At 38.1% G+C, this 12,653-nt stretch overlaps 1 protein-coding gene across 6 annotated transcripts in view; it reads left to right on the forward strand.

Annotated features, from left to right (window-relative positions):
- Window positions 1-12,653, forward strand: part of tbc1d22a (TBC1 domain family, member 22a) — a 222,600-nt gene that overhangs the window by 108,432 nt on the left and 101,515 nt on the right. For all 6 annotated transcript variants that reach the window (XM_051691574.1, XM_051691575.1, XM_051691577.1 and 3 more), the window contains one exon: window positions 11,423-11,498. In XM_051691574.1, the coding sequence (XP_051547534.1) occupies window positions 11,423-11,498 (76 nt within the window). The remainder of the gene's footprint in view (window positions 1-11,422; window positions 11,499-12,653) is intronic.

A 12,653-nucleotide genomic window follows, 5' to 3' on the forward strand; every position in this document is an offset into this window, starting at 1 on the left:
TGAAAATTCTCTCATCATTTACTCACCCTAATGCCATCCATGATGTGTATGGATTTGTTTCTTCTGCAGAACACAAACGAAGCTATTTAGGAGAATATCTCTGCTCCAATGCAAATTAATGGTGACCAACACTTTAAAGGTCCAAAAATCACATAACTCTGCATAAAAGTAATCCATGAAGAGATATAAGTGTGGGTGAGAAACAGATCAATATTAAGTCCTTTTTTTTTTTTTTTTACAATAAAAAAAACTTTCACTTCCACATTCTTCTTCTTTTGTTTTTTGGTGATTCACATTCTTCGTGCATATCGCCACCTACTGGTTGGGGATTTACAGTAAAAAAAGGAAATAAAGTACTGTTTCTCACCCACACATGTCATATTGCTTCTGAAGATATACATTTAACCACTGGAGTCGTAGGTATTACTTTTATGCTGCCTTTATGACCTTCAGAGTTCTGGCCACCATTCACTTGCATTGAATGGACCAAGAGAGCTGAGATATTCTTTTAGAAATCTTTGTTTGTGTTCTGAAGAAGAAATGAAGTACAATTGAATGGTGAGAAGACCTTTGTAGCAAAAAAAAAAAAAAAAAAAAAAGATTACATAAGGGATACATAGAAGTAATCCATAATGACTCCAGTGGTTAAATTCATATTTTCAAAAGTGATATAATAGGTGTGGGTGAGAAATAGATCAATATTTAAGTCTTTTTAAGTCTTTTCACTTTAAGTTTTATATCTAAAAGTCACATGTGGTGCCTGTTTATTTTCACTTTCACATCTGAAAGTGAAAGTTAAAGTGGAGATTTAGAGTAAAAAAAGGACTTAAATATTGATCTGTTTCTCACCCACACTTATTAGATTGCTTCTGAAGACATGGATTTAACTACTGGAGTCTTATGGATTGCTTCTATGTTTCCTTTATGTGACTTGTGGAGCTACAAAGGTCTGGTCACCATTTTCTTGCATTGTAAGTACCAACAAAGCTAAGATATTTTTATAAAAACCTTTTTTTGTGTTCTGCAGAAAAAAGAAAGTCATGCACCTATGGGATGGCATAAGGGTGAGTAAATGATGAGAGGATTTTCATTTTTGGGTGAACTATTCCTTTAAGAACATGAAAATGTGGTCACTTAGCGTAACTGAATGCAGCCTGCCAACTGTCATTTTATGGAAAAGAGCTGTGTGGAGGTTCTTCAAAAATAATCCTTGTGTGTTGCACACACACACACAACAATTACATATATGATTGGAACAACATGAGGGTGATGAAATTTTCATTTTTGAAAGAATTTTCATTTTTGGGTAAACTATTTCTTTAAGACTGATCGAAAGGGGAATGAAGACTGTATGATCAAGAAAAAAGAGTTAACCAGGGAAGCAGTATACACAGACGTTATGTAAGTCGTTGACTTTGAGATGTTCTGAAGATAAGCTCATGATCCTGGATGTTCATTCTCTGCGTCGCTGGGTTATTTCTGATCCAGCTTTGCCTGGAAGAGCAGGAGCAATTGAGAGAGGAAACGAGAGCTGCTTAGACTAATGGAAATGCATCAGCAAACAGAGAGAGTGTAAAATACTTCTCTTCTCCATGAATAACATGGACCTGAGGTATTATTATGCGCTTGGGTTATCAGAGATTGTCATCACAGCTCCAGACTCTTCAGCGGGCTTGTTGTTTGCATCAAGCATATCTTTCCAGCCACTTCTCATCAAAGGACTGGCCTTCGCACTTTCTGATTTTCACCTGCTCTATCACAGAGAAGTTGACATCCTCTTCTATTGATCCAAGATCACTTGTTTTTCTTTTATTCTTTTTCATGCAGTAGAGAAATCAGACCCTTTGTAGCAAGTGTCAAAGGAAGATTAGTGATCTACTGAAGGTGAGTGATGGACAGTTTGCAGAGTATGAAGTCCACCCAAAAAGCTTTAGTTTGGAGGCTCCAATCGCTTTACCGGATCAAAGAAGGAGCAAGTGAAAAGGGATGTCGCAAAGCTTAAACGTGCACCTGAGCCAAAGCTTAGAACAAATCCCTGAAAAGAGGGTGTAGTTGTAAAGAGAGTGTGGTGCATTGTGGCAAAGGTAAATTTAACACCTGTGTGTATCTTCAGAGCCCTTCCTGTCACAGCATGTTATAGAGGTGTAAGTCAAACCCTTCCTTGCCCTCCTTTTCAAGATTGCATGATCTTTTCAGCTTGATTGAGTGCCAGTTAATGATATTGCTGTGGATACCCGATTGTTTACAGCTCCCAGGGTTCTGAGTGTTAGAGTACCTGCTCTTCATTAAGGCACGGGTGCTTTAATAATGCAGATGTAATTACGGAGGTCTCTGGGCTGGCTTAATGCATGTTTAAGACTGACCCACTCTTTCTGGCTCAGAAGTAATTGCATTGAATCCATGTGCCGCCTGAACATGATGTACAAGGATCGAGAGCAAGAAGCATTTAGCTCGTTTAGCTCCTTCCATCCAATGGATTTCTTATCAGAAGTTGTCTCCAGGGCAATTTTGCAGAGTAAAGCAGCAGAGAAACAACATTTAACTGGTAGTCCCTTTCATCCTGTACCCCATTGGAGTGTTGTTGGAGTCATTTTTGCCTGTTAGCATACACTTAAGGCCCAGCACACTCACAACAAAGTGCTTCTTCGTTCAGAGCCAAAAAGAAGTTTGAAGCAGCTGAGCAGTGACATTCTATGTGCGGACATTCAGACACCAGCCACACTGCTGGAGGAGGCTTTAGAAGTGCATTTAAATCTGAGGACACTCAAGACTACATGTAAAACATCGACTAATATGACATTAAAATGTGTTATCACTAACTTCATGCTTCGTTCTATGAGTAGAATTCACACAATATTAGTAAAAGAAGTTGTTTTAACTACTCGATTATTAAAAGTAATAAATGTGCTGTAGATAATGTGTAATTTGTAATGTTTACATTTTGCATTCATGGCACTAATGCAGTAGCTATACTAGTGTGACCATATCATTTTGGATGACACTGATAGTACTGCAAAGATGGATGTATAAAAGGGTGTTAATGGGTGGAATTCAGACAAAAGAATGATGACAAGTGAGGCATATCTTACTTTGAGCAGAAGTGTGAATGGCTTTTGGTTGCAGGCGACACATGAGTGAAGCAGCATATCATACAACAGAGTGAAAGGGCACTTGAGTATTTGAGTAGATTTGATTCCTGAAGAAAAATAAAATCGCTTGACAGGTTCTTAAAAAAAAAAAAGTCTCTATGTGAATAGTCGTACAAATGTAGGTACGTTTGCAGCAGCTCGCTAATAACTCTGCACACCATTGTGTTCATGTTGACTGATACTAACTGACTGAACAACGTAAACAGAATGAGCTATCAGCCTCAAAGTAGGTGGAGCTCCAATCACACCTATCGATGACTTGGACCAATGGCATTAAGAAGGTGATTAGCAGCAGGTATGATTTTTTTCCTGAAAGTTTGCCCTCGTTTTGACCAGACTTTGTTCTAAATTATGTCACATAATTTTGTTTGAAGTGTGCAGGGACCTTTAGGGGATGGTAGATAGCAGGAAGTTTCAAAAGAGAGAGTATAAGGTGAGAAGATGGACCACTTGTACATGTATGATTGGGAAAAAACATGAATATGCCGATTAGAGTCCCGCCTTACAGTAAAAAGAGCCAATCGCCTTTTTAAGAGAAGCATTGTAATCCTCAATAGAGCGCAACAGCACCCACTTTTTTTTTTTTTTTAGCCGTCTTTGTTCTAAATTTGTTTATCCTAATCATTTTTCCATATGAATTTCATGAAAGTCTTCATAAGTGTTCTTAGCCATGAACCAAACCAACCAGGTCCAAGGTGAATCACATTATTACAAACTTTGATTTGAAGCAAAAAAGGATTTGATAATTGGACAAAGACAAAGGTACAAGACTGTGTACTTATCGTTGTTAATGAAGGGAATAAATCTATTGTGAATGATGTAAAAGAATGAAAAAAGATGGGACTATATTAAACTGTTCCTTAAGGATGTTCATTATAAGTATAGAAATAATATATTTATGTTCATTGCAAAATATTCATATATATAGTAGTAGTTCGAGAGTGTAGATACACCGACTCAATTGCGCCATTCACGGTGTGTCATAAAAGTGGGCGGTCACTGCTGAGCTTGCTTGTTGTGGTTTGCCCCAACTATTCTGATTGGTGTGGCTTTCTCAAAGTTAATGGGTAGTGTAGTTCTTCACCAGTAATTCCAATATTTAAAATGTGTTTTTCAAAATCAAGTTAAAATAATTCAGACTGATTACTTAACAGAAGCATATACCATCGAGTAACAACCCCAGAGCTCATGGTAGGTCTATCTTTAAAGGTTTATAAATGATCATTAAAAATCATGAATTTCCCTATGAATAAAATGGAAAGGATTTTGCACTCTTCATGACGGCTGTATAAATGAAAGCCCCGCCTCACTGTTGAAAGACGTAATCACCTATTTGTTTACCATAAAACATGTTTACCATTCACAAAGACTTTTAATGAATATATTTTAATTCAAAGCTCAATGTGTAGCTATCTGTAACTATATCAGTTATAATCATATGAACAACCAAATTACTTTTTTTTATTATTCAAGCCTTAAGCACACATAACATAGTAACAGTTCTTTGAGTTTGACATGTCAAAATTAATGACCTGAATGACAATTCAGTAAGTTTTTCATTCACTAAAAACAACTGGTTGATAAGAGTAATCTTTTTGTGAATTGGACAACACTGTGAACTAGGCTACACTGGTCGTGTTTCATGGCTCGCACTATAGATTCAAAAGAACTAGCTCATAAGAGTCATTAGTTCGGCAGTCGCACTAAGGTGGTCACGCTGTATGTTTCACGTTGCTGATTCAGCAGCGTTGATGCATTGCCACTGAATGGTAGTGCTGGAAACGCTCTCAGAGTATTTGCACAGTTTCCCGTCCACATCGGAAAAGAATGCACATTCGATAATTGCTTACTGAATCAAAAGTCATTAAACCACGTGTTTACGGTACTCGGTTCCCAACCCTAGTCGAAACGCATTGGAGAAACAACTTAATTAAACTGGTAATTGAACTAGTCCCTAAACTAGTCCCTTTTTTCTTTTAATCTGTTGGTTTGTTATGTCTGAGGCAGTTTAGCCTGATAGCATACACTGTAGGTAGTAGGCAATCAAAGCCAAGATCTTTGTTTCACCTATGAGATGCCCTACTAAAGTGCGCTCCGATCTGACCTGATTGTGACTGCAGCTGGAGTCTTGACTCTCGCCCCTTTCCCCACAGCACGAATGCTTTGCCCTAACTCTCCGAGTCTCCTGCAGAGATAGATTAGCTCGGTATGTAGCGTTAATGTTCACTGAGCCACGAGCATCCTCCAGGGTCAGTGCTCCAACTGAAGATTAGGTGCAGACCTGTGAAAGTAGGCCAAGCACGGACTCGGCCACCGACGCCCCATCTGTGCTGCCTCTTTGAAAGTCTTGTTTTGAGGTCACACCAAAGAAGAGGAGGATGGTTTTAATGGGTAGGATCCAGCTATTCATGTATTCATCTAAGGCACCTCTGGAGAGCCGAGGCTGCACATCTGAGCCTGAAGGACAGCCGAAATTGTTTATCGGTTAATGACTTCTCTCCCCTCGTGGGTGTTTGCTGCCTCAGCTGCTCCCAGGCTACATTAAAGCATCCTGAATCTCTGAAGCCTCATCAAAGATGGAGCCACAGTCCTGTTTGCACACTAACACGCGATATCTGTCTGTCTGCCTTTGCAAGTTACAGACTGATTAAGAAAATGCTTCTTTTTGTTTTCGGTCCAGAAGACATGCACTTATTGGGGCTATTGAGACGCAGACGCGATATTTGGCAAGCAATTAGGTAATTGTCCAAAGTGTATAATTACCTCTTTTACAATCATTATCTCTTGACAAATTTGGGTCTCTCAAAGAGCCTCTTAGTTCATCCAGTGAAAATTGATTGGGGAAACTGTCCTCACAGCCATTGAGAGAATACCGATATCAGTGCAATTTGATGTACGGGACAAGACTTAATGCCAGTTTAAAGGAAGTAGTCAGTTACAGATTGGTTGGCCAGTAAATGGACTTAAGCTTCAAGTGTTCTCATGAAGGTGTTCCCATTAAGTATGATATAACTCAGACCGCTTGATAAGGTGTCACCATTAGTGTCACTCAAACTGTTCTCTCTCTATTTGTCCAATGAAGTTAGCCATTCCCATGCACATAATGGTGGTCATTTCGATATTAAATGCAGCTTCTATCTAGCCATGCATTTCAGTAAATGAGACAAGACTATCCAAAAATCTGCTAAATGTGCTTGGCAATTGTTTGTACTTGTTGTACTTTGTCCTACACATGTTTAAATGTCCTTCCCAGGGATTAACTTGCCCCTTCACACAGCGCAACTTCTCACAAAGTTCAGTTTAGGAGGCTGTTTTCACAGCGGGTGTCTTTGGACCTGTTTGCAGTTGTACACTCAGTCTGTTCTTGCTTTGTTTGTGTACCTCCTTCACTTCCTCACTCTTATAGCTTTGAATGATGAGTCCTCAGTGTTTCTTGTACAGATTCACGCCTGACAATCGCCGTGTAGCAAACCACCTAATTTATCATCCCTAACCCACTGCTTGTTTTATGTTGGCTCTCAATGACTCTAAACCTGTGCTTGGTTTCTGAAGACAGTATTGCTAGGCTACGCTTTCATCCAATGGTAATGCAAAGGGAGCCCTCCTGAGGCTTGGGGAGAGATGGAGGTGGGTGGGGGTCTTTTAAGTAGCTGTCTGGTCAAGAAAGGACCTTAAATCTAGGCTGAAATGAATGTGGTAATTAAGCTGCACTATGGGCCACAGGACCTTGATGAATACGATCACTTAATTATAGGGATCACTATTCCCAGCATGCAATATAGCTCTGCCAGCACACAATTTTCTTCCCAGTGTGAATGGGCGTTGATGTGTGTGTTTTTGTGTACATGTACATACGTGTATACATGTGGGCTGTATTTGTGTGCCATATGCACAGTGCTATATGTGTGTCATTCTGTTTATCTCTATGTTGTCTCTACCTTGTTCTCTTCTCCTCCTCCTCTGACCAGTTACTATGTAACCAGTACTTAATTGTTGTATTAGAAATATATTGTATATATTGCATCTGTAAGAACCTTTAGAAAAGCTACAATATATCTTTGTCGGTTCACAACAGCTGTAGCCTATCACATACAAAAATAACATTGTAGTGACTTTGCTGGGCACTAATAACATTGTTGTAAACTAGAACTCATAACTAGTAATATTGTCATAGAACTCATAAAAAGTATCATTGTCGTTAATTCACTCAAAACAACTGTTGTCAAACCCTTAACATGTAACATTGCTGTGTATTCAAATTCATAACTATTAACAATGCTTTAATATCGAAGTCAAAAGTAGAATTGTCGTAAACTTAGACTCATAATGAGTAACATTGGTGTTTACTCACACTCATAATTTGTAACATTGTTTTTTATTATTATTATTAATGCCACAAAACATACAAAAGGAGTAATAGCTGGGGATACATGAAAAAAGGGGGTTTAACAAAGTACAAAAAGAATATAACAGGAGAGATACACACATACACTGGTGGCCAAAAGTTTGGAATAATGTACAGATTTTGCTGTTTCAGAAGGAAATTGGTACTTTAATTCACCAAAGTGGCATTCAACTGATCACAAAGTACAGTCAGGACATTACTGATGTAAAAAAACAGCACCATCACTATTTGAAAAAAAGTAATTTTTTATCAAATCTAGACAGGCCTCATTTCCAGCAGCCATCACTCCAACACCTTATCCTTGAGTAATCATACTAAATTGCTAATTTGGTACTAGTTGAAAGCTATTTGGTTAATTAAATGAAGCTTAACATTGTCTTTGTGTTTGTTTTTGAGTTGCCACAATATGCAATATACTGGCATGTCTTAAGGTCAATATTAGGTCAAAAATGGCAAAAAAGAAACAGCTTTCCTAAGAAACTCGTCATTCAATCATTGTTTTGAGGAATGAAGGCTATACAATGCTTGAAATTGCCAAAAAACTGAAGATTTCATACAAAGGTGTACACTACAGTCTTCAAAGACAAAGTGACAACTGACTCTAACAAGGACAGAAAGAGATGTGAAAGGCCAGATGTTCAACTAAACAAGAGGATACAGTTGAAGTCAGAAGTTTACATACACCTTAGCCAAATACATTTAAACTCAGTTTTTCACAATTCCTGACATTTAATCGTAGAAAACATTCCCTGTCTTAGGTCAGTTAGGATCACTATTTTATTTTAAGAATGTGAAATGTCAGAATAATAGTAGAGAGAATGATTTATTTCAGCTTTTATTTCTTTCATCACATTCCCAGTGGGTCAGAAGTTTACATACACTTTGTTAGTATTTGGTAGCATTGCCTTTAAATTGTTTAACTTGGGTCAAACATTTTGGGTATCCTTCCACAAGCTTCTCACAATAAGTTGCTGGAATTTTGGCCCATTCCTCCAGACAGAACTGTTGTAACTGAGTCAGGTTTGTAGGCCTCCTTGCTCACAAACATTTTTTCAGTTCTGCCCACAATTTTTCTATTGGATTGAGGTCAGGGCTTTGTGATAGCCACTCCAATACCTTGACTTTGTTGTCCTTAAGCCATTTTGCCACAACTTTGGAAGTATGCTTGGGGTTATTGTCCATTTGGAAGACCCATTTGCGACCGAGCTTTAACTGCCTGGCTGATGTCTTGAGATGTTGCTTCAATATATCCACGTAATTTTCCTTCCTCATGATACCATCTATATTGTGAAGTACACCAGTCCCTCCTACAGTAAAGCACCCCCACAACATGATACTGCTACCATCATGCTTCACGGTTGGGATGGTTTTCTTCAGCTTGCAAACCTCACCCTTTTTCCTTCAAACCTAATACTGGTCATTATGGCCAAACAGTAAAATTTTAGTTTTATCAGGACATTTTTCAAAAAAGTAAATCTTTGTCCCCATGTGAACTTGCAAACTGTAGTCTGGCTTTTTTATGGTGTTTTTGGAGCAGTGGCTTCTTCCTTGCTGAAGAATATATAGGAATCGATATAGGAATCATTTTACTGTTGATATAGATACTTGACTACCTGTTTCCACATTTCCTCATTGCATCTCCACAAGGTCCTTTGCTGTTGTTCTGGGATTGATTTGCACTTATCGCACCAAATTGCGTTCATCTCTAGGAGACATAATGTGTCTCCTTCCTCAGTGATATGATGTCTGCGTGGTCCCATGGTGTTTATACTTGCGTACTGTTGTTTGTACAGATGAACGTGGTACATTCAGGTGATTGGAAATTGCTAACAAGGATGAACCAGACTTGTGGAGGTGCACAATTGTTTTTTTCTGAGGTCTTGGCTGATTTCTTTTGATTTTCCCATGATATCAAGCAAAGAGGCACTGAGTTTGAAGATAGGCCTTAAAATACATTCACAGGTACAGCTCTAATTGACTCCAATTAGCCTATCAGAAGCTAATTGACTAATTGCCTAAAGACTTGACATCATTTTCTGGAATTTTCCAAGCTGCTTAAAGGAACAGTTAACTTAGTGTATGTAAACTTCTGTCCCACCGGCATTGTTATATAGTCAATTAAAAGTGAAACAATCTGTCTGTAAACAATTGTTGGAAAAATTACTCGTGTCTTGCACAAAGTAGATGTCCTAAATGACTTGCCAAAACTATAGTTTGCTAATATGAAATCTGTGGAGTGGTTAAAAAAGAAAAATTTTTAATGACTTCATCCTAAGTGTATGTAAACTTCTAACTTCAACTGTAAGTACATCAGAGTCTCAGCTGACAGCTTCATTGAATTCTACCCACTCAACACCAGTTTCATGTACAACAGTAAAGAGAAGACTCAGGGGTGCAGGCCTTATGGGAAGAATTGCAAAGAAAAAGCCACTTTTGAAACAGAAAAAACAAGAAGAAAAGTTTAGAGTGGGCAAAGAAACACAGACATTGGACAACAGATAACTGGAAAAGAGTGTTATGGATCTTAATCCCATTGAGCTTTTGTGGGATCAGCTAGACTGTAAGGTGCGTGAGAAGTGCCCGACAAGACTATGATCTATGGCAAGTGCTACAGGAAGCGTGGGGTGAAATGTCACCTAAGTGTCTGGACAAACTGACAGCTAGAATGCCAAGGATCTGCAAAGCTGTCATTGCTGCATGTGGAGAGTTTTCTGATGAGAACTCTTTGAAGTAATTGTTCACATTATTATTGTCTTGACTGTACATTGTGATCAGTTGAATGCCACTTTGGTGAATAAAATTACCAATTTCTTTCCATAAGAGCAAAATCTGTACATTATTCCAAACTTTTGGTCACCAGTGTAGGGACTTACATAGACAATACAATACAGTGTTGAAATCAACCATAAAAAGACTGCTCAATAACATAACAGGGGATATAAGCATTATTAACATGCAGTATATAACATACAATACAGAGCATGAAACATACGCACAGAATACAGACAACAGCAAAGTGAATTGTGGGTTTAAATATGTTGAAATATACATAGTACCTAGGTATATGGCTCAATATCGAAGAAAAAAAGGAATGCAAAGGAGAGTTAAATATATGTATAATATATACAGTATATACATAATATAATATATAATAATATAAACAATATGTAACTACATAGTAACCTGTTTTTAGGTATTTTACATAATATAGTACTATGCAGTAGTTAGTAATGCAAATCCAGATAATTACATCATGATGTTTACTATTTATTATAGAATTATCATTGTCAAACTAAACTTGTTACAAGTAATATTGTCATTAGCTCAGTCACAACGAGTAGCATTGTCATAAACTCAAAACTCACGAGCAACATTGTCATAAAATAAACTCATAATATAAAAAAGCCGATAGTTGCTTTTTGGAACTATTGTTGTCAACAAAAATGTTTGATTATAGTTGACAGTAGTTTTTTTTTCTATTATTTTGTCATTTCGAAATAAGAGTCCCCTGTGTGTTGTGGCTTGTTTATACTTAAAAGTTCAGCGTTATGCACCAAATCTTGGTTGAACAATAAAATACATCTGGGATTTTATTCATTTAGGACTTTGTCTGTGCCTGCCATAGTAAGGAAAGAATGAGACTTATTTCTTTTTTTTTCTTTTTTTTTTTGTTGACATTCTATAAATCAGTTTTAAAAACTATCGGCCGATTAATCGGTTATCAGCCTTTCCCAACACCTTATTTATCAGTAGCGACAAAATCCACTATCGGTCAGCCTCTACTCATAACAATTGACATTGTCAGAAACTTCCGTAAACAATGTCATAAGCCCTAGTTTTAGTTATCTTTCTCTCTTTTTTCATCAAGGACAACTACACGTTTGCCCAGCCGGGGATCCAGAGGAAAGTAAAAGCATTGGAGGAGCTGGTCAGCCGGATTGATGGTGCGTACCCTCTTTGAACCACAGCTTTCCTCTACATTCTTCTTTCTTATGCATGTGTCCTCTCTCTCTCTCTCTCTCTCTCTCTCTCTCTCTCTCTCTCTCTCTCTCTCTCTCTCTCTCTCTCTTTCTTCTTATATCTATCTCTGACTATCCCCCCCCCCCAGCCGCAGTGTCAGCCCCAGTGTCAGCCCCAATCAGCACACCAGTGCTTTGGCCTTTAGTGGAGAGCGCTCGCTGCTGTGGCCAGGAAAGCAAAAGGCAGCGGAGCATAAGCCACTCTCATTACTTTCTATTAGGTGGCCGTAATCAGAATTCAGTGCCCATTTATCTGAGACAGGAGACCCTCGCCTCTATTCCTGCATGAGGCCTCTATCTCCTCCGCCTGCATTAGACCCAATGATTGCTTTAATGTTTGAGAGAAAGACTGCAGTCAGGGCTTATTGTTGATGTTTTACCCCACTCTCTTTGCGTCTATGTGGGAGATAGAGAAGAGAGACTTTGTGTGTTATGTTTCATCAGTTTTAAGGCTATAAATAGTGCTGCCTGTTCTCGCTTCCACTTTTGTTTTGATTGCCTTTTCGCGTCAGTATTTGTTACTCCAACAAATGCTTTTTGGTCTATTCTAGTTTGATTATTCAATTATTTACGGTACTCTTCAGAGAGAAAAGAGGTTGAAAAGTAGCATGATCACAACATGACTGACTTTAATAAAATTATGTAAAAACATGTAAAAACTCATAACAAGTAGCCTTGTGTAAACTTGTAACGTACTGTAATATTGTTAAGCTCAAACTCAAGACATGTAACACTGTCTTAAACTTTGAACATTACATTGCCTTTATCTTAAAATCATAATGAGTAGCATTGTCATAAACTCAAACTCATAATGGGTAACGTTGTAAATTCAAACTTGTAATATGTAACATTGTCGTGATCACAGATGGTCCACTGTGGCGACCCCTAATGGGAGCAGCCTAAAGAAGAAGAATATGTAACATTGTAGAATGCCTGTCTACTTCCAAAACAAGGTGCTAATGCCCTGAAATCTGCTAAAGCTAGGTGTTCCTCTAGTTTGCATCAGCCATAGCTGTTTTGATCCAGCCAACGTGATCATTTTGTCGAGATGAGAGCATTAACATTGGTTTAATGAGCTCG

Source organism: Myxocyprinus asiaticus, chromosome 47, assembly GCF_019703515.2.
Source record: "Myxocyprinus asiaticus isolate MX2 ecotype Aquarium Trade chromosome 47, UBuf_Myxa_2, whole genome shotgun sequence".
Taxonomy (NCBI): Eukaryota; Metazoa; Chordata; class Actinopteri; order Cypriniformes; family Catostomidae; genus Myxocyprinus; species Myxocyprinus asiaticus.